General features: G+C 44.1%; 1 protein-coding gene across 3 annotated transcripts; it reads right to left on the bottom strand.

The window, feature by feature from the left end:
• Positions 1-1,496: 1,496 nt before the first annotated feature.
• LOC138788469 (carboxylesterase 1D-like) lies at positions 1,497-20,471 on the bottom strand. Of its 3 annotated transcripts, XM_069966345.1 has the most exons (13): positions 20,167-20,471; positions 19,680-19,881; positions 12,224-12,368; positions 11,928-12,061; positions 10,934-11,087; positions 10,191-10,304; positions 10,014-10,109; positions 7,429-7,569; positions 6,195-6,272; positions 5,968-6,115; positions 5,642-5,794; positions 4,278-4,350; positions 1,497-2,744 (listed from the first exon to the last, which is right to left on the bottom strand). In XM_069966345.1, the coding sequence occupies exons 1-13, from the start codon at positions 20,216-20,218 to the stop codon at positions 2,552-2,554; spliced, it is 1,683 nt and encodes a 560-aa protein (XP_069822446.1). In that variant the 5' UTR covers positions 20,219-20,471; the 3' UTR covers positions 1,497-2,551. The 3 variants fall into 3 exon arrangements, with proteins under 3 accessions (XP_069822446.1, XP_069822449.1, XP_069822450.1); XM_069966348.1 differs by lacking the exon at positions 12,224-12,368 and having other exon boundaries at positions 19,817-19,881; XM_069966349.1 differs by lacking the exon at positions 20,167-20,471 and having other exon boundaries at positions 19,817-19,885.
• Positions 20,472-25,631: the final 5,160 nt, after the last annotated feature.

Below are 25,631 nucleotides of genomic sequence, written 5' to 3'. Positions count from 1 at the left end.
ATTTCAACATTGCTTTTGCCCTTTTTGCTTGTTCTTTGCCATATCGGCAGGTCACTATGTGGGTTGCAGAAACCCCTTTTGATTCTGTTTGTCCCATTTTATATTACTTCGTGATCATATAACAGGAGGCACCCAGAATAATCAACTGATGATTTTCTTTCTTGTGTCCTGTACACTTATGACCACGGATCACTACCAAAAGCTGGGACTTAGAATATTCCACGGTTCAGGGCTTCCTTTTCTTATGTTGAAATACACTCTTGCTGCTATGTAGATTGCAAAACAAGTTACCCCAAGTATACAGAGGACAGTAGTTAGCATATTACAGATCTTTCCCTTGGAAACAACCAGACTACTGTCCAGCGTCCTTGTATAGTTAGGCTACTAGGCTCATTCCAAAGTGGTTTTAGCACTGGCACTGTTCCCACCGCACAACGCTCCGTGTCTATGAGGACCTGTGACAACCACGGCCGGGCTCTGGGTAACAGTTTTAGCCTGAATGAGCAATTCTTCGCCTACTATATACTATCCCTCACAGGTTAGGACAAACAGACATAGAACAGCCAACAAGAGGAGAACAAAGTTCAAATTGACACGCCTATCGTGAGTTCACTTTGATAACTTACTCTGCAGAGGTAGGTAAGAAAAGATGTGAAGGAGGAGAGCACAGAAAAGAGCAAACAAATTTTTTACTCTTACCTGGCCAGGTTTTGTGGTCTCCTTGTTCACCCCTCTCTCCCCTGGTACAGCAGTGCAGGTCATCCGATCTCCCGATGTAATGGGCGTGTCCCTGTTCGGGCGCCAATAATGTCGAGGTGCCTTCCCAAAGAAGGCCTGCTGTTGTTGGCTGTTTCCTAATTGAGTTGGAGAATGGGTCCGGATCCCCTCTCCCACACCATGCACTTAGAATGAGGACACAGACTACGTATCTTGCAAACAAGTCTGGTGTGTTCTGCTATCTCTGAGAACCCACCTTTATTTATACAGGAAAAACCAATGGATATGAATGTAAAATGCAAAGTCATACACTATACACGTCATCAACTTCAAAAAACGAATAACTACGGATATATTTTGACAGATATGGATATACAATAAGATTAAATGTTCAATTAAAATTGTTTACATAAGGATGTTGATACATACATAAGGATGCTAAAAAACATTTGTTATCTGCTTACGAGAATGTGAATTCTAAAATAACATTTATTATCTGCTGGGAACAGACGGTGGACCAGCTGTATGTCCTTGAACAGGATTCAGTCATGTAGGAAAGTTCATGAGAAAAGAATTTATTTTTCTTCTATTTTATCCTGTTATATCTTCCTTCAAACTTTGGATGGATTAACTCATTCCTCTCAGTGCCACAAAAAATTATTATATTTTTTTTGTTCTGTATCTAATGGTTTCACTTTTCAAATCACATTTGCGGTCAGTGAAAAACTGAAGGGTGGTAGGCCTTTAAGGCTGACTTGCCAACAATCAGTGTGGTTGGCACATTTCTTCACGTCTCCATTTTATATAGAACAAGGTTGACCAGTGCTTTGACCTTGCCCCATCTAGAAAAGAATTTTTGTCCTTGTATCTTTTTTATTTATTATTATGTCGTCGGGCATGGGTTAATATATATGTTTTGGGAGGCGGCAATCATGAATGGGTGAGTCCTGTGGCAGACAGTGGTCGTACTACTTCAAATACAATCTTCATCTGTACCTGCTCAGTAATCTTATCATATAATGAATACACATTACAGGATTATGAGCATAATTCGTTCCAAATCCATTCTTAAACTAAAGCAAATTTTCTCATAAGAAATCATTGAAATGCAGACAATTGGTTCCACACCCCAAAAATAATGATTTATTATTCTGAATAACAGGTAAAACAAATGAAACAAAAAATGAGAAACAGCTAAATATGTGATATTATAGGTGACTGTACAGTATAGTATCAGCATGTGGTGTATAATGTATAGTAAGTCCATGAACCTGAAAAAACAGCAGCAGTTTGTAGATACAGGATGGAACTGCAGATCCCCAGAATGCAGGAGCGTAGTACAACAGGCTAGAATAGAGAAGCAGGGCTGCTGTTTGAGGTCTGTGTGGTCACATGACAGCAATGGGGAAGGGTTCAGCATGGACCAATGAGGACTAACAGAGACTGCAGGGAGCATGAATAAATGAGCAGGGCAGATGTGGGCACATACATGCAGCACTCTCTGTCCGGGGAGAGAGGGGTTACAGCTATGGAGAGATTACCTCCACAGTCCTGTCCCCTGATGCAAGCCCCAGCCTGAGGTGGATCTGACATGATTTGGAAGGCGAGGGAGACATCCTGGGTCAAAGTACAGGGCTTTAGACCCCGCTGTTCAGGCCATTCCCCTCCCCACTCTCCTTTTCACCCGGTACAGGGAGCTCTTAAACCAAAGCAATGCTCTTAAACCAAGTCACAATTTTGAAAAACTGTGATCTCTTCTTGCAAAACGCTCTTAATCCAAGTTACTCTTAAACCAAGGTACCACTGCATTATGTTAAAATCATTGGAAACTCATCTATAGCTCTGTATGTTGCCCTTTATCCCTTTCTCCTTTTTTCTTCTGGATCTTTTCTGGGAGTACTTTAGTCCAGAACTCAGCTTTTCTTGCCCTTAGATTTTTAGCTGATTGCTGCTTTAAATTAATTTTCAAGTAACTGTCTTCATGGTCAAACTGTGGCCAGTGAACCAGGCCTGGCCCATTGGGATCCCTGCAGAAAATAACATTATTATTATTATTATTATTATTATTATTATTATGTAATTCCAGTGAGGATGTGAGAAACAAGGGATGTAGAATGTATCAAGGTTCTGGCTACTCTCTTGATTGTCCAGTCATAAATACAACCAGTTGTAACATGTGTCCTGCAGCAAAAAATAAACAAAAAAACACCACCACACCCCAGCCACTATAGGTCGAATTGCTATACATTCTATTTTTCAAAATTTTTCCTCCTGGTCTCCAAGCAATCTAATTATCTAAGGAAGGTTACTTTGACTGAAAGTTTTGTTTTTATGACAATGGAGTGGGATCATCGTTGGGCACTCAGATCTTCTTCTAAAGTGCCATATTGTTGATCCAGTGAAATCCCTACTAGTGCAAAGTAAATACCACACTACAACACACAAGACTTCTTTATCAACAACAAATACAACAGTGCAGCACAAAGGTGGGTTCATACTGAGGAATCCGTGTGGAGAACTTACGACTGATTCTGTCGCTCGCCCCTGCTTGTGGCCTCAGGCATCTCTGCCTATGATTCTATTCTATGCACAGGCAGATTCCACCATCCACCAAAAGAATTGACATGCCAATTCTTTTGGCAGACTGCGGAATTGGCCCAACCATAGAATTAAGTCTATGGGATGGGAGGATGTGCGCACGGGTGAGCAACGGAATCCACTGGAACTTCTCTGCGTGGATCCCTCAGTGTGAACCCACCCTAAGGCTATGTTCACACTACATAAGAGACCGGCCGTTCCATCATCTCTGGCCGGATGCGGACGTATCAGCACGCGCCCGCATTAGAGCTTCCTATAGCGCACAGTGAAGCAAGCGGCCGGAGCCGCTCGCTTCACTGTGTGAACTGACAGGTCTTTCTGTGGGCGGAATTCACTGAATTCCGGCCGCAGAAAACTGACATGTCAGTTGTTTGCGGCGGCGTATGGGATCCCGTAGAACAACAGGCATTGTTCCACCGCAGTAAAAGTACGGCCGTACTTTTACGTAGTGTGAAGGTAGCCTAAGGGTACGTTAACACTGCGGAATGGCGGCGGATAACTCGTTGCGCAACGGGTTATCCGTCACCATTCTGCAGTGTGCACGTATCCTTACATCACAATGGAGTACAAGTGGCAGAAGTATTATTCCCATTCTCACCCCTATCCTCCCCCATCAGTGGCAACATGGACCTCCTAACAATCTCTTCCTATGGCAGCTACACTGTTCCCTTCTCCACTGTCCTGTCCCTCATTGGCAGGAGCATTGTACCCTGCCATTTTCTCCTAGCCACCCATCTCAGACTGGCAGCATTGGAAGTACTGGAGACAGCAGAAAGAGGCCGAGGAGGTGTAACCTCTTACAGCGCTCCTGCAGTCTCCAGCCAGTAAGCTGAATTTCACAGTTTGAGAAGTGTTGCTCTATAAAATACACTGAGATCTGTCTGCTTCAGTCCTAACTAGAACCATATATGTTACCCTCTGTGTGCGCAGAGACATTAGGGGACACTACAATTACAGCTTACCCATGGCGGGCAAAGTTGGCCCAGTACTTCATGACTGTTTGACTGAGGGCTTTCTCCTCATTGGGAATTTCACCTTGTAAAGAAAACAACATTGATTATGGCAGTCTATTCTAGGTTTACTGCTTAATGTAGAAATGTTCCCAGAAAAGAAGTACACAGAATCAAACATGGGTAACCCTATTGTATCCATCGGACAATCAATAGTAGGGTTTGTGAGTGTCCTTTGCATTAGTGGTACTCAGGCTTCACTCCTTTTCTGGGGGTACAACAAGGTCTTGTATCCTCATATTGGGCTATTGGCCTGAGGAGGTAATATATCTCCTTAAAGGAGTACTCCAGAGAATAAAAAAAAGTTTCAAAGTCAACTGGTTGTACAGATTTGTATTCCAGTACTTATCAGCTGCTGTATGTCCTACAGGAAGTGGAGTTTTCTTTCCAGTCTGACACAGTGCAAATTTACTATTGCACGGGACGATTCCTGTCAAAAACAGAGCTGGCAGCAGAGAGTACTGTGTCAGACTGGAAAGAATACACCACTTCCTGCAGTACATACAGCAGTTTATTAGGACTGTAAGGCTTGATTTTTTTTTTAATACAAGTACAGTATTTTCCTGCGTATAAGACTACTTTTTAACCCAGGAAAATCTTCTCAAAAGTCAGGGGTTGTCTTATACGCCAGGTGTCATCTTATAGGGCAGGTGCTGAAAAACTTTGGACTGAAGAATGTGCGTTCACTGCATATGGTGGGGAGCTCAAAAACAGCCACATCTCTGCCATATGGGGCGACTGTATGAATGACAGAGCAAGCTGTAGGCGTCCGGGATATGGAAAAAAGATATAATAGAGTGCCCAGAAAAACACAACTCTTCCATCCATCTGGCCCGCCCTTGTATCCTACTAGTATTCTTGTACCTCCTTCTCTGCCTCTCAGATCTCGCTGCTGTCTGATGTTTTTTATTATTATTATTATTATTATTATTATTATTATTATTATTATTATTATTATTTAAATTTTATTTGGTGTGTGTTGGAAGAGGGATAGTCTTATACAGTGAGTATATCCCAAACTCTATATTTTAACTGGAAAAGTTGGGAGTCGTCTTATACACCCAGTTGTCTTATGCGCTGGAAAATAGTAAAATAGCTGGTAATTAGAAAACCTGTATAACTTTCTAACACCAGTTGATTTAAAAAATTTTTTTTTCTCTGGAGTTCCCCTTTAAAAAGACTGCCAAGATGGAATAGAGTAGTAGCACTAGAGAGCAAGCTCTTTTCTTTCTGGAGAGAGAATATTGTATACTAATCGAGCCATCATCCACTAAGTTCCTTAACCATTACAGTTAACATAGAGGCCATTCGTTTACCCAAGGAGAAGAATGTGCCATCTCTCAGGAATGGTCCTCCAAACACAAACATCAGCTCATCTCCATGGTCACATTTGACAAAGTCAGGTCTCAAATCCTTCAGTACTGATGGGCAATGCTGGAATTCATAGAAGAAGACAGGAAATCCTGAATCTGTGGAGTAAAAAAGTTGAGGTCTCCAATATGTACTGCTTATTAGCCTCAGTGAGACATTGAGGAATCTTTTTCACCCAGTTATCAGCACTGACATTTCCAGTCTGAGGGCACAGTAATCCAACTACTGGACAATGATATGTATTATAATTATTCATCAACACAGCCTGTACCTCGGTGATATCTTGCTGCTCTGATAGATGGCATAACCAGAGATATATCTCCACATAGATCCAGGAATCGGTTTCTGAGCTCTGCAGGGTCATTTGTGTCCCCAAAATATTCATCAAGTAATGAGGGGATCATGTGGGAAGTGATACCCTGCAATAACACAGCATCAAACCGTTAGTCCTACATTATAAATACTAGATAACAGATTCTATAAGAAGTAAGGTCCTACCAGGTGTGGAGAGTTCTTTAGTGTTGCTTGCACAGTTTCTTTATCCATCTCCTCCAATATGTCTGAGGCATTAAGGAGCTGAAGACAAGGACAACATTTATCTCAAGCCCAGGAGTTCTTATGGTAGAAAAGCATTTAATGTCCTAGGAGGACATTTATTAAGACCAGGGTACTCATACACCAGTCTTAAATTAAGCCCCGCCCCGTTTACCCTTGCACATGCCTCTTAGAAAATCCTGTGGGACATGTGCATTCCGCCCAGCTTCTTCGGGCATGACAAGCGGGTGCTCCTCCGGCATGCTGCCACAATGACAAATCTGCAGAGTGGCATGCTTTTTTTACCTTGTGCAGTTCCAGTTCTGACCATTAGAGGGGGTGTGCACACACCCTTTCCTAATTTAAAGGCACTGTGCCCTAATTGTTCTCCACCCCTTTCTAGGCTTCCAGCGCATTTGCCCTCCCTGACCTTTTGGTCCTCCAAAGGTGCTTTCCTGTAATTTCACAACTGTATATATTCTACTTGCTGTACTTTCCATCCTGGTTTCTGTGTCCCAGTTGTCCTGTTATCCGTCCTGTTCCTCTTATCTGGTCCTGCACTCTCAGACTATTTCTGTATCCCCATGTGTACCTGACCCAACCCATATTTGTACCAGCACCGAGTAAGCTTTACTGTGTGACCTCCTTCTGTGTCTTTGCCTCCAGCATCCCGACCTGGTGTATCTCCTGGTAAATTCTGCACCATCTGGGGTATCTTGTAAAGAACAGAGGATACACTTAGATAACGCCCCCTGGGGGGCACGTGACACAGTGTGCTCACATACACTGATCCTGACAGAAATCAACACCTTCTCGCAGCAGGGGTAGATTTTTGCCATTGTTTACTCCCGTTTTCAGGGTTAAACCATGATAACTTAAGCACAGGAGAAGGCCATCTCAAATCCTTGACTTGCCACACCCACCCTCTCAGTAGGTGAGTGTAGCTTACGCCTGGCATACACCACAGAGTAGTCAAGAATCTGCACCTTCTTGGCGTGTGCCCCGGGGGGCACATTGATAAATGTGCCCCCTGGTCTTTAGGCCTAGCCTTTACTATAAAGGTTTTGCTTGAATATATTCACATAAACAGAGGAGTCACCCTTTACATATCTGACATTACTTGCTGATCTTGATTTACAGTTTGCATTATACCTCAGAGCTTCACAATTCAAAAGCAGAACAAAAGTGTATTTCTCACCTTTGGGAGCAACCAGCCACATTCCTGCTCATTCACTCCAATAATTATGGGGACATTGTACATTTGTTTGGTATAGAGCATCTCTTTAGGAGACTTGGTTAAGAAGACCCCATCAACACTCACTGGTAGATTTGGAATATTCTGCATAGAGAGGAAATGAACTTTTATTGCAAAGAGACAGGTTAAAAGCAGAATGAAATATGGATGTGTGATGTGATGGAAATCGATATATCACCAGTAACATTTGTAATTTCCTTGTCTACTGTTACTAAAGTATTTCTCTGCAAAGTATCATACACCTGCACTACTATTTTATAGGTTTCTATAACTAATTTCCTAATCAGCCATCACTAGTCCAGTTTTTTGACATATAAATACCAGTGGATGAAGAAGTTAGATGCAGTCCTAGGGAGTCTGGGAGAACATGTATACAGCCATAGGCCATAAGCTGTATCCATGTTTTCCCAGACGTCCTAGGGCAGCATTCAACTTCTTCAGCCACCGGTATTTAAATGTCAAGCGACTGCCAAGTGCACGAGAAAATAGAAACAAATGACAAATGGATTTAGCAATTCTTGAGGGAAAAGCTTCCAGTTTATTTTTCAAGTAAAACCAACAACGTGTACAGTGCATAGTAATTCTCAAACGCCATGCGTTTCAGGTGTGATCATGGCCTGCCAGACACACAGTATAATCATATTTTATATCCCTTCACCTCACACACACCTGATACAAAGTTTCATGATGTGATGTCAGGGAATCAACATCTTAAAGGCATGGTGTCCTAAATCATGTATATAAAACAAAATACATAGCAAAAATGTGTCAAAAACACACAGATGAAATAATAGTAATGTATAACAAATTCAGGAACTCACTATAAGAACATGCATGCCTAATATGACTTTGTAACAGAATCATTACAGTTGCTGTAACCAAGCTAATTATAGTGCAGCTAGAATCCACTGGTTTAATCTAATAAGACAGTAATATCTCAATGTGTAGATTCAATCTATTGGGATAAGTGTTCAGTTGAAACATCCAAAATGCCTCTCTGCCATGAGGTTTTTGCTGCATACTTCCACCTCTTGCTGGCAAGTTGTCATCTAGGCTGCCACAGGATGACCAGAAAGAGCACGGGGAGGACACCGGCTGTGAGCCCTGGACTTGCCCAACCCAGCTGTCTCTGCCTACTTGCCTCAAGATCGGGGCGTAGCTAGAATTCATGGGGCCCCATAGCAAAAAATGCTTGGGACCCATGGATCCTGTACCCCCCCTCCCTTCCCCCCATACACATACTCACCTGGCCCAAGCCCCCCTGCATTCCTTCATTCTCCCACCACCCCAGTGCACAAGTGATGCCACTGTCCATGCTGGTTACCAACAAACAGACGCAATAACACACATATACACTCACACTGATGCATATATATATATATATATATATATATATATATATATATATATACACACACACAAACTCGCACCCTGATGTACATATATACACACATTGACATACACAAACACACACATACACATACATATATCCTGTATATCTGTCCTCCTAGTACTCTTCCTGGTTGTCCCGTGGCAGCCTAGCTGACAACATGTCAGCAAGAGGTGGAAGTATGCAGTGAAAACCTCATGGCAGAGAGCCATTTTTGATGTTTCAACTTAACACTTATGCCAATAGGCCATGTTCACATGGCGTAAGATACTGGCCGTTCTGTGACCCGGTACTGCAGTACCGGACGGATGATCTTTAGCGCCGCAGAGTTCTGATGCAGGGCACATCCGTGCGCTCGCATCAAAACTCCCCACAGCATACTATGAAGCTTGCGGACGGAGCTGCTCGCTTCATAGTTTGCACTGACAGGGCTTTCTGCGGGCACTATTCACTGAATAGCGGCCGCAGAAAACTGACATGTCAGTTGTTTGCAGCGCCGCTAGGGGTCCCGGCCGGAGCGTATACTATGTGTGTACGCTCTGGCTGGGATCCCATAGACACCCGGCTAACATATTTTCTCATTGCAATCGGCAACAACGGCCGTAGAAATATGGAAAAATATGTTGTGTGAACATAGCCATAGATTGAATCGATTGATAGATTGAGATATTACTGTCTTATTAGTTCAAACCAGTGGATTCTAGCTGGGCTGTAATTAGCTTGGTTACAACAACTGTAATGATTCTGTTACATAGTCAAATTAGGCATGCATGTTCTTATAGTGAGTTCCTGAATTTGGTATACATTACTATTATTTTATCTGTGTTTTTTGACACATTTTTGCTATGTATTTTTTTACATACATGTTACAGGACACTATGCCTTTAAGATATTGGAGTTTGTCTGAGGATTACTATGCACTGTAACATGTTGGTGGTTTTACTTATAATTTAACCTAAATAAATTGGAAGTTTTCCTTTCAAGAATCGTTGGATTCATTAGTCGTTTACTCACCATTTAATGCCTGCCACCTATCTGCTGTCACTCACCATTCATTACCTGTCACTTATGAGCTGTCACTCAATGATGGCATGCCAATCTAGAAAGAAATAAGTAAGATAGCCCCATTATAGCATACCATATGTGACATAATAGAAAGTATTTCATCTGTGGTCTTCTTCTTAAGACAATCCACCAAGGAGGTGGGATCACAGCCAGAGATAGTGGCCACCAGCTGGAACAGAAAAAGACAATTGTATGTGCTGCTATTGTGTTTCTAAGAGGCTGCGAGAGGAGTAGATATTGATGTCCTTACATCTCTGAAGTGAAGCAGGTCTTCAGTTTTGTTCACTATCACTCCAGGGATGAGGGTGACACCGCTTTCCATGATGGCGTGGTGGAACAAGCCTTTACATAAGGGAGAGGCCATCTGAAAACACCCCAAACATATGGTGAAATAATATAAGAAGCTGTGTCTTTCTTATAATGTTCTACAACCACTGAATATACAAATATATTATTCCCTTCGCCTTCGTCTTTCTTATAATGTTCTACAACCACTGAATATACAAATATATTATTCCCTTCGCCTTTGTCTTTCTTATAATGTTCTACAACCACTGAATATACAAATGTATTATTCCCTTCGCCAGTATAAAGTGGCAAAATTAAACAAAAACACAATTTTTTTGTGCACAACTATTATACAAACTGCCACTTTTTTTGCACAATACTAGAGCTTGGAAAAACATTGGGCAATATTGCCGATCTGTGCTGATGCAAGGAACCATAAGTTCCCCACCTTTTATTTAGTTCCTCCTCTACATAATTCTCTTGAGCTAAACATGACAGCAGCAATGGTTTCTCTCCTGTCTGGAGCCCTGGATGGTTATCGCACACAACTGAATTCAGATTGTCTAGTGTCAAACCTGCGGCCCTTTAGCTGTTGCAAAAGTGATGCAAAATTCCCATCATGTTTCAAATACTGCCCCAAATACTCTGTGAATCCAATGGTTTTAGAATAATTGTCCTAAAATGAATGAAACAGCTGATACTCACCAGGGCTGAGACGCTCACTGCACCGGCCGATTCACCAAATATAGTCACAGAGTTGGGGTCACCTCCAAAATCCGCAATATTCTCCTGAATCCACTGGAGAGCCATAACCTGATCCAAGAAGCCATAATTCCCAGACGCCTGCCCATCACCAGTGCTGGGGAAGCGAGGGCACTTTTAGTTCTATGAAGGTAACTATGAACTCTGGTAAAAATCTATGGAATCATTTGCTTTTTTTTTTTTTTTTTTTACTTTATAGCAAATATATGCTGTGGCATGACACAAAACATTGTTTATTTAAAAGCTGAACATTTTGGATTCACAATATGACAGAAATTGTACAGAAAATCTCTGATTATATCCATACTCTAAGTAAAAAAAGAAATGTGCTTTCATTTGTTTAATGTGTGTTCAGCTACTAAACAGTATGGGGGAGATTTATCGAACATGGTGAAACTGGCTCAGTTGCCACTAGTAACCAATCAGATTCCACCTTTCATTTTCCAAAGAGTCTGTGAGGAATACAAATGTGGAATCCGATTGGTTACTAGGGGCAACTGAGCCATTTCCACTTTACACCATGTTTCATAAATCTTTCCCTATCCATGTCATATCTGTGATTTATGTATTTATTCTTAATGGAGAAGTCCTGTGAAAGTAAAAAAAGCAGAATGGAAAGGGGGTGTGGGAACATAATAAACATGGTATACTTACCAGTCCCTGTGACCCCATAGTGCCGCTCCTGCTGCCAGCTGTCATTTTCAGGTGTGTGATAATGCAGCTGGAAGTGCTGCAAGCTTCAGGTGGCTGTCAGCTAGACCCAGGAGGGGCGCTATGGGGCACAAGGATAGGCAAGTAAACTTTGTTATGTTCCCGCACCCCCCTTTCATTCTATTTTTTTTTTTTTTTTTTTTTTTTTTTACTTCTACCAGACTTCACCTTTAATTAAAAATGGTACAAGGTACAGAAAAATCATTTTTTTCCACTTGTTACTTGCCTTAGAAAACCCAGGATTCCCAGTCGGTACTGCATGGCCACAAAAACAATGTTCTCATAGGTGCTCAGAGCAGAACCATCATAAAAAGCTGCTCCGCCCATTAACAGTGCTCCACCATGTATAAAGACCATCACCTGCACAGAACAGACAGAGGCGCAGATATCAACTAAACATGAACCATGCCAGCCATAGTCCATTATGTGTCTACTGGACCTATACACGACTAACGTGTCTATATCATAGGAAGATACAGAATGGACCGATTACACCAGAGCTGCATTAAGAAGAGCTCTCACCGGTAGCCTAGTCCTCTCTCCCTTATCCGATGGAGTATAAATGTTGAGGTACAAGCAATCTTCTGAAAATGGTGGCAAACTCATCTCAGCTCCTGACCCAAACAACTTGTGTGTCTTCACTAATAACTTGAAAGACTGGAGACACCTATACAAGAGAGAGGAGGATGACCACACTGATAACTGGGAACACCTCACGCAGCAAGATCAGTGTGTAATGCCATATACAGTATGAACAGTGTATTATGGTATATTTATATTTTTGTATGATAGGGTTACATCACTGTATGATATATCCTTTTGGTGTAGCAGCAGCTAGTTTATGTAGCCTTTTTTACTTTTTCATCCTCACCTTCCAGGAGCGAAATGTTTTTTTTTTTTATCCTTACATCAGTATAGCCATGGAGTTTTTTTTGTAGGGAAAGTTTTACTATTAACGACATTATTTAGTATAATGTTCAATGTAGTGGGGAAAAAAACATCATCCATTTTGCAATTTTTGGGGTTTAGTTTCACAGTGTTCACTGTGCTGCAAATAATGTTTTTTTTTTAAATTTACAAAGTAAAGGATAACCAACATATCCATTCCAAGTGACATGAATGTAAAAACACATTGAGGGACATTTACTAAGGAGTCTAATGTGTGTGTCTAAAGCAGGGAAAGAGTTGTTACCTAACGCAATACCTCTTTCATAAATGTATGTGGTGTTTATTGCCGTTAACAATTCCAGTAGAGGAGGGGTGGTTGCCGATTTCCAATATCTGGTTAATACAGTTTTAGGCTGTGTGAACAGATCCTTTCTGTGTTTTTAATTGTGAGGACCACAATACTGTCTGAAATATATGTAGTGTGAACCCAGCCTTAAAAATAAAAAACATCTTACATGTCAACACTCTCATTGATGGATGAATGTTTTTGAGCCCAAAATGAACAGCAGGACCAATTGGGGAGACCACAAGGACGGTATCAATAATACTTTAACTAACAGCTGCCTGCAGTCCTCCCAATATCTGGTGAGCAATGGACAGTTCCATAAGATATAGGGAAGGGACCCCACGCAGCCACAACCTCTCCAACATCTATCTGAGGCCATAGTAGTATATATGATTGCTAAGCAATCCGGATTGTAATACCACAGCAAGATAGTTTTACAAGCTGATTCAACCTGTGAGCTACAAGGCAAGGCCTTATATATAATTGGAAAAGAATAGGACCATTCAGTAATAGGAAACAGTTGCTTACAATCCCTCTCCCAAGTTCACATAAGGTGTGATTTAATACATAGGGTTATATTATCCATTACGTAGTAGAAAGACTTAATGCCTCTCTGTCGTCTGGAATAAAGGGACAACAAAGACCTACCTGCTAATAAATCAAATGGGGAAATCAATTGAATTATGTGCCTGAGATAAATACAACAGTCACCTCTGGGAAAAGAGTATTAGTTCTGGAGGTCTGAAATGGTTGCAGGATCCCATCCAACATTAACTGGTTAACAGTGATAACCCCCTTCGCAATCCACCCTGAAAAGGTCCAAATCAGATAATATTCATTTAATAAACGACAGGGGCAGGGCTGCTATCCAAACTAAATTTGTAAAAAAAAAGACCAGGCTTGCATTAAAGCCTTAACCACTACTATATGAACCAGAAGATAGTGAGTAGTAAGTCATGTAACGACCAAGGAGATACCAAGAATGACTCTATCTGGATCCCGGGCACCTCTATCTCTGAATTTCACCACTTGCGAAGTAGCCACACAAGCTTTGCTATGTAATAGTATTGGGTATACTGAGTCCCCCAGCTGATCTGCGCTTAATCAAAAAAGAAAGAGCTAATCATGGTTTCCTATAATTCCAAATAAACAATAATGATGTTTTCCCTTTATTTTGCAGGACAGTGTTTAATTTTAATTTTCCAAATTAAATTTTTTATTTTTTTTTAAATGTTTTGCTATATTTTTATTTTCCTATTGACAGACCTATGTGAGACAAACTGTACTAGGGCTTGGAGGCCTTCATTAGAAGCCAGCAGCCATGATATCCTATCCAAAGCCCAATATCCATCCCATTGAGGAGGGCTCTAAACTCTAAGGTCTGCGGCTTGTGCCCCAGATAAAATGTTTGCTGCTCTAAACCTTATCTTGAGAGGGAGTGCAGAGATAAAGAGGAGGTGCTTCTCTCTCCCTTAGAATATATTCACACATCTGTTGCTCTATCCGCAATTGTGGGCACACAATCGTGGATAGAACATGGGACCAATGTTATTTAAAGGGGTTGGCCACTTTATAGTAAAACAGTTCAGCATACAGTATTAGTAAGTGTACTCACTGTATATACTAACAGCAGCTCCCTGTGTACCTCATAGAGCTAAAATCAGACTCCCCTCCTCCAGGCTGTGCTGCCCTGCTCTTTGGTGTTTTTGTGCATAAGATGGCCGACATGGAGGAGCATGTGACCGTGTCCACCGCTGAGCCTGTATATGTCTATGGAAGACACAGGGGGTGTGGCATGGTCACATGCTCCTCCATGTCGACCATCTTATGGACAGAAACAAAACAGAGCAAGAAAGCACAGCCTGGAGGAGGGGAGACTGATATTAGCTCTATGAGGTACACAGGGCGCTGCTGTCAATATATACAGTGAGTACACTTAGTAATACTGTACACTGAACTATATTACTACAAAGTGGCCAACCCCTTTAATGGCCCCGATCACATGTCCGTATGTGTGTACAGGCAACAATCCGTGCCACAAAAAATAGGACCTACTGTAATGCGGAAAGCATTTTGCGGCACGGATCACTATTTTATTGAAGCGGCAATGTGGTGGTCCATGAAGTGTGGCGCGCTACAGATGCACATTCGTAGTGTGGGCCGCAGCCGCAGGTTGTACTACAGATGTGTGAATGTAGCCTTACTTGCAAGTGCTATATTGATTTCCATCCAGGATCTCACACCAGACAGTCAGCAGCTAGTCTCCTCCCACCACTGGTGACACTCCTCACATTGTCTCTTTGTATGAAGGGAGCCCTAGACTAGCATCCCTCACTCCAGCCCATATGTTCCACACTACATTTCCCCCCTAGTAAGCAAGGAGCCATCAGCAGCTCTTCCAGTGCACTGGATCTCTTGTCTGTCTGTCCAGAGGATAACTCATCCGTCACCCGCCCAGATCATCTGTTCAGCGCCGTTCTACACAGTGAAGGGAGTTTGTCTTCACTCATTGTGTAGCTTTGGCTACGTGTAACTGCAGCCTAATTTCCCATTCAGTTGAAAAGTACCTGATGAAGCTCTGGGTAGCGAAATACGTGTCGAGCGATCCACAGGCCCCAATGGTGCGGTGGAGCAAGGCATCAGAGGCTTGGTTTGTTCCTTTAGGGTACAAACCCACTTGACGTATTTGCTGCGTGAATCAGTCTTAAAAATAAGCAGGCAAAACGCAGGTTGGCTTTATACAATTGTTCTGCGTTAAAATACGCAATTGCGTATTTTTGAAGCGTGAAGCTTGTTGTTAGCAAAGCATCAGTTGTTAACAACCTGTGCGAAAAACGCATGTAGCTTCACGCTTCAAAAATACGCGATTGCGTATTTTAACAACTGATGCTTTGCTAACAACAAGCTTCTCGCTTCAAAAATACGCAATTGCGTATTTTTATGCAGAACAATCGTATAAAGCCAACCTGCGTTTTGCCTGCTTATTTTTAAGACTGATTCACGCAGCAAATACGTCAAGTGGGTTTGTACCCTTAATATAATTTTGGACTCTGTTCTAATTTCATTGCTTATTATCAGTAAGCTTTTTACCTATTATCATTACTATATATGTGTTGGCTACTGAATTTATTTATATATATTTATTTATATATAGGGCCTGTATTGCATACCCTAGTGTAAATAAAAGATTCCCCCATATATGACCAGTTTACCTTTGTGATTACCAGTAGCCTCAATTTTTGTGATATTTACACTACCGTTCAAAAGTTTGGGGTCACCCAAACAATTTTGTGTTTTCCATGAAAAGTCACACTTGTCCACCACCATACGTTGTGAAATGAATAGAAAATAGAGTCAAGACATTGACAAGGTTAGAAATAATGATTTGTATTTGAAATAACATTGTTTTTACATCAAACTTTGCTTTCGTCAAAGAATCCACGTTTTGCAGCAATTCCAGCATTGCACACCTTTGGCATTCTAGCTATTAATCTGTTGAGGTAAGCTGGAGACATTGCACCCCACACTTCTAGAAGCAGCTCCCACAAGTTAGATTGGTTGGATGGGCACATCTGGCGTACCATACGGTCAAGCTGCTCCCACAACAGCTCAATGGGGTTCAGATCTGGTGACTGCGCTGGCCACTCCATTACCGATAGAATACCAGCTGTCTGCTTCTGCTGTAAATAGTTCTTGAACAATTTGGAGGTGTGTTTAGGGTCATTGTCCTGTTGTAGGATGAAATTGGCTCCAATCAAGCGCTGTCCACTGGGTATGGCATGGCGATGCAAAATTGAGTGATAGCCTTAGTTATTCAGAATCCCTTTTACCCTGTACAAATCTCCCACCTTACCAGCACCAAAGCAACCCCAGACCATCACATTACCTCCACCATGCTTAACAGATGGCGTCAGGCATTCTTCCAGCATCTTTTCATTTGTTCTGCGTCTCACAAACGTTCTTCTTTGTGATCCAAACACCTCAAACTTGGATTCATCAGTCACCAAAACACTTTTTTCCAGTCTTTCTCTGTCCAATGTCTGTGTTCTTTTGCCCATCTTAATCTTTTTCTTTTATTGGCCAGTCTCAGATATGGCTCTTTCTTTGCCACTCTGACCTGAAGCCCAAAATCCCGCAGCCGCCTCTTCACTGTAGATGTTGACACTGGTGTTTCGCGGGTACTATTTAATGAAGATGCCAGTTGGGGACCTGTGAGGCGTCTGTTTCTCAAACTAGAGACTCTAATGTGCTTATCTTCTTGTTTAGTTGTGCAACGCGGCCTCCCACTTCTTTTTCTACTCTGGTTAGAGCCTGATTGTGCTGTCCTCTGAAGGGAGTAGTACACACCGTTGTAGGAAATCTTCAATTTCTTAGCAATTTCTCGCATGGAATAGCCTTCATTTCTAAGAACAAGAATAGACTGTCGAGTTTCAGATGAAAGTTCTCTTTTTCTGCCCATTTTGAGCGTTTAATTGACCCCACAATGTGATGCTCCAGAAACACAATCTGCTCAAAGGAAGGTCAGTTTTGTAGCTTCTGTAACGAGCTAGACTGTTTTCAAATGTGTGAATCATCAATTAGCCTTCTGAGCCAATGAGCAAACACATTGTACCATTAGAACACTGGAGTGATAGTTGCTGGAAATGGGCCTCTATACACCTATGTAGATATTGCACCAAAAACCAGACATTTGCAGCTAGAATAGTCATTTACCACATTAGCAATGTATAGAGTGTATTTGTTTAAAGTTAGGACTAGTTTAAAGTTATCTTCATTGAAAAGTACAGTGCTTTTCCTTAAAAAATAAGGACATTTCAATGTGACACCAAACTTTTGAACAGTAGTGTATATACATACTTTTTGCAATAACATTGATGCTAAGCCCCTGCAACCAAGTGTGTGCCCTGGCTATTTTTCTATCTACCTGTCCTAGTGAAGTGTATTGTGTATTTTATGGTAGTGTTGCACGATGCACCGAAATATCGATACTACTATCGATATTCCGGGCCGAAAAACAGTTCGATACCAGGATTTCCTGGTATCGAAACTTTATGTTAAACTGCGCTATTATGCAGTTTAACATAAAGTATAGCGCAGAGAACACGGCCGGCAGCTATGTGAGCGCCCGCCGTGTTCTCTGTGTGCCGCCCCCTGCTCCCACCTGTCACCTCCTCAGCGCGCACCCTCTTCCCCCGTCGGCGCCAAATTCAAATAGCCGGCACATAGCTATTGCTAGTGCCGGCTATGTAACTATATAGATGCCGCTGTCACACTGACAGCGGCATTACCCCCCTCCTGAGCCCGCTCCATATACAGCAGGGGTCGGCTACTGTGTGTAGTAGACCCCCGCTGCTAATGACTGCGGGCAGAGCAGGGTCACGGGCTGGAGAGGGAGAGCGGTGTCCGGGAGAGGAGAAGGCTGGAGCAGGGATCGGCAGGAGATGCAGCCACTATATCTGCACCGGACTATGAGGTGGTGGGGGCGGCAGGAGTGTGAGGAGGCGGGAGGCCGGGGCCGGCAGGAGACTCCGGAGCAGACACAATGTGGGGGGTTTACAGTCGGCCTGACTCTGACTGGGAGGGAGAGGGGGGCTGTAACCTGCAGATCACAGACAAATCCAGGTCACCGGTAAGCATGCCCTGACACCAGGAATAGTAAAACTACAGCCCCCATCATCCCCCCTGCTGGCTGGTGTGTGTTATATGGCTACAACCCCCATCATCCCCCCTGCTGGCTGGTGTGTGTTATATGGCTACAACCCCCATCTTCCCCCCTGCTGGCTGGTGTGTGTTATATGGCTACAACCCCCATCATCCCCACTGCTAGCTGGTGTCTGTTATATGGCTACAACCCCCATCACCCTCTGATTGTTAAAGTGTTACATGACTACAACCCCCATCCTCCCCGATAGCAGTTGTGTTACATGACTACAACCCCCATCCTCCCACCTGATAGCAGTTGTGTGTTACATGACTACAATCCCCATCCCTGGCAGCTGAAGTGTTATTGTCCATACTACCTGTCACTTTCCTGATCACGCACGGTAAACCGAGCAAGTGCAGAAACCACCTAATTCAGTACCCCATAAAAAGATGGTACTAAATAAAACTACAGATCACAGCGCAAAAAATGCCCCTCACCCCCCAGCCAGACAGGCGGAGAGCTAAAAAAAGTGAGGCAGAGTTGGGCAAGTTTTTATTTATTTTAAATAATGGGGACTTTATTTTTAAAGTAATAAAATTAGGGAACATAAATTGGTTCGTACTGACCTGAACCTGGGGGAGGGGTCATTTCTATTCTTATGTTTTTTTTTTCTTAAATATAATTTTTTAAGTATCGAATTGGTATCGAGCATTGAAAAAAAAAAGTTGGTATCGGTATCGAACTCAAAATTCTGGTTACGTGACATCACTATTTTATGGATTTTACTAATTGAGTTGATTTATAATTAAAGACATATTTTTGTACAATATTCTTTTGTAATTTTGTAATTGTAATTAACAATTGTTAATCATTATGTTGGTTATGAACAGTACGTGAGCTGCAGTTACACATTGCCACCACTACACAGTGAACAGAGATAAACTCCATTTACTGTGTAGTGTGGGTGCTAAACAGCTGATTGGCATGGTTGGCAGTATCCTGCCTTTCAAGAGCTGAGGAGCTATCCTGTGGCATACCCCTATAAGTAAACTTATTAAAATTGAAGGGGTAGGGGTCACCTTTGATAAACCCCTACTTACATGGGGGGGTGGTCTGTGGCCTCCCTTACTGAGCTCCAGGCCTCAGGGAGTTCTGGAGCTGCAAATCGTAACAATCCCACTGGGGGTTTTGCGTATGGAACTCCATAAAAGACGTGGACAGTTCTGTCTTTCTTTACCGGCAGTGTTATCCCACGAAGGGTCCCGTACGAAGTGGTCACTAATAGATTTTTGCTCTCTGCACCTGCAGATACAAGAGGGCACTTCTTATTGACCATTCTTATTTATTTTTTATTTTTTTTAATTCATGCACAGTTTTTTTAATCAATTCACAGTCAGCACAGACAATTTATACATTCTATTAATTTAGAGCTCCCGTCTGGAAAATATATTTTTTTTCTTTTCATTGAACTGCCTAGTAGTGTCAGATCTGAAATCAGTAGAGATAGATAGTGGAAGAGCTCCTAACTTTAATATTATATGAAAATACAGGATCTGATATGTATGCATAGTCATATGCCTTCCTCACCTGCCCCCACGGTCACACAGCACAGCATAAGAGTCCAGCAGCAGGGCCTCATGCTTCAGGGGTGACGCTCTGGCCCGTCTTGTACAGGAGAAGCTTATTCTGTGGCCTTTCCTCTTAGCTCTGTTATTAAACTCTGCCAGACTCTGAACCTACATAAGTACAAAACACTGGCAGAGAACCAGAACTCCCTGGCCCATCATAAAACACTGATTGTGTAATCTGAATATGTGCCAGTCAGAACAAGGCCCGTGGAGAGAAGATGGCGACATAAACCCTCTGAATGCCCTGGAACTGTTTCTATGGAGACAGCAGGGACATTAATGCAGGCTTAAGGCATGAAGGAAGAATTCTAAAATAAATTCTTAACCAGAGCATGCTGCAGTCAGAAAATAGAGAGTTGTACTGTAATACATAGAGAAAAAAAATCATCAACAGGAGATTGTAGTGGGAGAAGGGGTTTTATGGGGTATGTCAGCAGGGTATAAACCATAGTCAGGGGTCATCCTAGTAGAAGCTAATGACTAGGATATGCCAGCAATGTCTCATCAGGTGTCTGACTTCTGAGACCCCCGCTGTTAAATAGAACCAAGGAAAGTGATCCACAAGTGTAGGGTTACTCTCATATATTTTGCAGTCCACATGGCTCTTGAAAGCCCTTGAGGCCCACAGATTTTCCACTGTACTCCTATGAAGTCATACTCTCCACCCCTTACAAGAGATATCAAAATCAAAATACATCAAAGATATAAAAAGTTATTACATCTAAACAGTTGGAGATGCAGTGCATAAAGGGATATACCCAGTACTCTCCCATTTAGACTGCAGGTAATGCACCACCTCCCATAAACCTTGGCCCTTCTATAACATACACAAATAAGGAGGCGTAAAGCATGTCCATGGTGGGCATCAGGGGCGGGCTGGGCCGGGGGGCAGGAGGGCATGTGCCCCCCGGGCCGGTCTTCCCCACCAATGAGTCTCCAGACTCTTCCCCACCAATGAGTCACCAGACTCTCTGCAGTAGAGACTGAAAGAATAGCGCGGCCGGCCGCCGCGCTATTCCCTCAGTCTCTTCCGGGCCGCCTGATCCCCCAGGAGCCGCAGACGTGCTGTACGCAGGCACGTCTGCAGGCACCTACATCAGGTCCCCAGCGGTGACGTCACTTCCCTGACGCGCACCGCTGAGGACCTGATAGGAAAGGGAGAGGAGAGGAGCCGCCGCGCTGCAGCAGCAGGGAGAAGCTGCTGCACACTGAAGATCCGGCCTGAGGAGAGGTGAGTTGTTTTTCTTTTTTTTTTTAAACCCATTAACATGTGGCCACACCGGGGGGGGGGGGGCTATTCTATGAGGGGGGGGGTGCACAAGGGGGCTATTCTATATTGGGGGGATGCACAGGGGGGCTATTCTATGAAGGGGGATGCGCAGGGGGGCTATTCTATAAGGGGGGATGCACAGGGGGGCTATTCTATGAGGGGGGATGCACAGGGGGATATTCTATGAGGGGGGGATGCACAGGGGGAGCTATTCTATGAAGGGGGATGCGCAGGGGGGCTATTCTATAAGGGGGGATGCACAGGGGGGCTATTCTATAAGGGGGGGTGCACAGGGGGGCTATTCTATGAGGGGGGATGCACAGGGGGATATTCTATTAGGGGGGGATGCACAGGGGGGCTATTCTATGAAGGGGGATGCGCAGGGGGGCTATTCTATAAGGGGGGATGCACAGGGGGGCTATTCTATAAGGGGGGGTGCACAAGGGGGCTATTCTATGAGGGGGGATGCACAGGGGGATATTCTATTAGGGGGGGATGCACAGGGGGGCTATTCTATGAAGGGGGATGCGCAGGGGGGCTATTCTATAAGGGGGGATGCACAGGGGGGCTATTCTATAAGGGGGGGTGCACAGGGGGGCTATTCTATGAGGGGGGATGCACAGGGGGATATTCTATTAGGGGGGGATGCACAGGGGGGCTATTCTATGAGGGGGGATGCACAGGGGGATATTCTATTAGGGGGGGATGCACAGGGGGGCTATTCTATGAAGGGGGATGCGCAGGGGGGCTATTCTATAAGGGGGGATGCACAGGGGGGATATTCTATAAGGGGGGGTGCACAGGGGGGCTATTCTATGAGGGGGGATGCACAGGGGGATATTCTATTAGGGGGGGATGCACAGGGGGGCTATTCTATGAAGGGGGATGCGCAGGGGGGCTATTCTATAAGGGGGGATGCACAGGGGGGCTATTCTATAAGGGGGGGTGCACAGGGGGGCTATTCTATGAGGGGGGATGCACAGGGGGATATTCTATTAGGGGGGGATGCACAGGGGGGCTATTCTATGAAGGGGGATGCGCAGGGGGGCTATTCTATAAGGGGGGATGCACAGGGGGGCTATTCTATAAGGGGGGGTGCACTGGGGGGCTATTCTATGAGGGGGGATGCACAGGGGGATATTCTATTAGGGGGGGATGCACAGGGGGGCTATTCTATGAAGGGGGATGCGCAGGGGGGCTATTCTATAAGGGGGGATGCACAGGGGGGCTATTCTATAAGGGGGGGTGCACAGGGGGGCTATTCTATGAGGGGGGATGCACAGGGGGATATTCTATTAGGGGGGGATGCACAGGGGGGCTATTCTATGAAGGGGGATGCGCAGGGGGGCTATTCTATAAGGGGGGATGCACAGGGGGGCTATTCTATAAGGGGGGGTGCACAGGGGGGCTATTCTATGAGGGGGGATGCACAGGGGGATATTCTATTAGGGGGGGATGCACAGGGGGGCTATTCTATGAGGGGGGATGCACAGGGGGGCTATTCTATAAGGGGGGGGTGCACAGGGGGGCTATTCTATTAGGGGGGGATGCACAGGGGGCTATTCTATGAGGGGGGATGCACAGGGGGAGCTATTCTATAAGGGGGGTGCACAGGGGGGCTATTCTATGAGGGGGGGATGCACAGGGGGGCTATTCTATATGGGGGGGTGCATGGGGGGCTATTCTATGAGGGGGGATGGACAAGGAGGCTATTCTATATGGGGGGATGCATGGGGGGCTATTCTATGAGGGGGGATGCACAGGGGGATATTCTATTAGGGGGATGCACAGAGGGCTATTCTATAAAGGAGAATGCACAGGGGGGGTATTCTATTAGGGGGGGATGCACAGGGGGGCTATTCTATAAGGGGGGGTGCACAGGGGGCTATTCTATGAGGGGGGGATGCACAGGGGGGCTATTCTATGAGGGGGGGATGCACAGGGGGCTATTCTATGAGGGGGGGATGCACAGGGGGAGCTATTCTATAAGGGGGGGTGCACAGGGGGGCTATTCTATGAGGGGGGGATGCACAGGGGGGCTATTCTATGAAGGGGGATGCACAGGGGGCTATTCTATGAGGGGGGGATGCACAGGGGGCTATTCTATGAGGGGGGATGCACAGGGGGAGCTATTCTATGAGGGGGGGATGCACAGGGGGAGCTATTCTATAAGGGAGAATGCACAGGGGGAGCTATTCTATAAGGGGGGATGCACAGGGGGGGCTATTCTATAAAGGAGAATGCACAGGGGGGCTATTCTATGAAGGGGGATGCACAGGGGGGCTATTCTATATGTGGGGGTGCATGGGGGCTATTCTATATGGGGGGGTGCATGGGGGCTATTCTATGAGGGGGATGCACAGGGGGAGCTATTCTATGAGGGGGATGCACAGGGGGCTATTCTATGAGGGGGTGCACAGGGGGCTATTCTATATGGGAGGATGCACAGGGGGGCTATTCTATATTGGGGGGGATGCACAGGGGGGCTATTCTATGAGGGGGGATGCACAAGGGGCTATTCTATGAGGGGGGATGCACAGGGGGAGCTATTCTATAAGGGGGATGCACAGGGGGAGCTATTCTATAAAGGAGAACGCACAGGGGGGCTATTCTATGAAGGGGGATGCACAGGGGGCTATGCTATGAGGGGGGATGCACAGGGGGCTATTCTACGAGGGGGGTTGCACAAGGGGGCTATTCTATATGGGGGGATGCACGGGGGGGGGCTATTCTAAATGGGGGGATGCACAGGGGGGGGCTATCCTATATGGGGGATGCACAGGTGGGCTTTTCTTTATGGAGAGATGTGCAGCGGGGGGGGGGGGCTATTCTATATGGAGAGATGTGCAGCGGGGGGCTATTCTATATGGAGGGATGTATTGATGAGGATGTTGCTGGAGCAAGAAGCCTAAAATGTCTGTCTGACAGATCCCGTGGAGAGGAGTCATGGCCAGAGAAGCCGTCATGATGGCCGGAGCCAGATGGAGAAGAAAAGGAAAAGTGGACGTCTCTTCATGCAGAGAAGACGCCTACTGTGAGTCACTGAATGTAACTGCACTATAATAACTTATAAGGTCTTATAACTTATCAGGGGTGTCAAACTATGTCCCTCCAGATGTTGCAAAACTACAATTCCCGTCATGGTTTATCTGTCCAGTCATGATGGGATTTGTAGTGTTGTAACAACTGGAGGGACGGAGTTTGACAACTGTGTTCTATTGTCAGTGTTCTTATACCGGAGATAGATAGGAGATAGATAGGCGATAGATAGATAGATAGATAGATAGATAGATAGATAGATAGATAGATAGATAGATAGATAGGAGATAGATAGATAGATAGGAGATAGATAGATAGATAGATAGATAGATAGATAGATAGGAGATAGATAGATAATGGATAGATAGATAGGAGATAGATAGATAGATAGATAGATAGATAGATAGATAGATAGATAGATAGATAGATAGATAGATACAAAAAGGATCGCCCACAGCACTCCAGATAAGTTGAAAATTCAAAAAAAGTGTTTTATTCCATGATGGTGCAGCACAGCAAACAAGTCAAAAGTGCGACGTTTCGACGACCTACCGTCGTCTTTTTCAAGCATGACTAACAGAAAACAACAGACCTCTTTATACATGTGTGGTAATTAGTGCAGGGACGTGATTGGTGCACAGGTGTTGGATTAATCAGAGTTTGACAGGCAAACACAATGTGAATACATTCTGAGTGTATAATACAAAAAGTGAAAAATTAGTGTGTAATAAAAGATTAAGCTTAAGCCGGACGGCGGATTACATAATAATAAAGTTATGAACATAGATGAAAAAACATTTTTCTTTATATCATCACACTGTGATCCGGCTCACCACTCTGGCTGTTTGGGATTCAGGAACCTCAGGCAGACATACGCAGGTGCACTAAAGTGGAATGCTTTGTCAGTGCATCTACTGCGTGTAGTAACATTTCCTTGAGCGCTGTTCACATGGAAGTCTTGGTCAAGACCACCTGCTGGCACCCTCCTACAACAAGTTGTGCTGCTCTAGCTATACCTATACTAGATAGATAGATAGATAGATAGATAGATAGATAGATAGATAGATAGATAGATAGATAGATAGATAGATAGATAGATAGGAGATAGATAGATA

The sequence above is a fragment of the Dendropsophus ebraccatus genome, chromosome 4 (genome assembly GCF_027789765.1).
Source record: "Dendropsophus ebraccatus isolate aDenEbr1 chromosome 4, aDenEbr1.pat, whole genome shotgun sequence".
In the NCBI taxonomy this organism is placed as follows: Eukaryota; Metazoa; Chordata; class Amphibia; order Anura; family Hylidae; genus Dendropsophus; species Dendropsophus ebraccatus.
This window is presented reverse-complemented; position numbering and strand designations above follow the sequence as displayed.

Coding starts and splice junctions, on each gene's coding strand:
- LOC138788469 (XM_069966345.1), bottom strand. CDS start 20,218: ATGAGGCCCTGCTGCTGGACTCTTATGCTGTGCTGTGTGACCGTGGGG. Junction 19,882..20,166: donor CTGTGTGACCGTGGGGGCAG/GTGAGGAAGGCA, acceptor TTGTATCTGCAG/GTGCAGAGAGCAAAAATCTA. Junction 6,116..6,194: donor TAAAGAACTCTCCACACCTG/GTAGGACCTTAC, acceptor GTGTTATTGCAG/GGTATCACTTCCCACATGAT.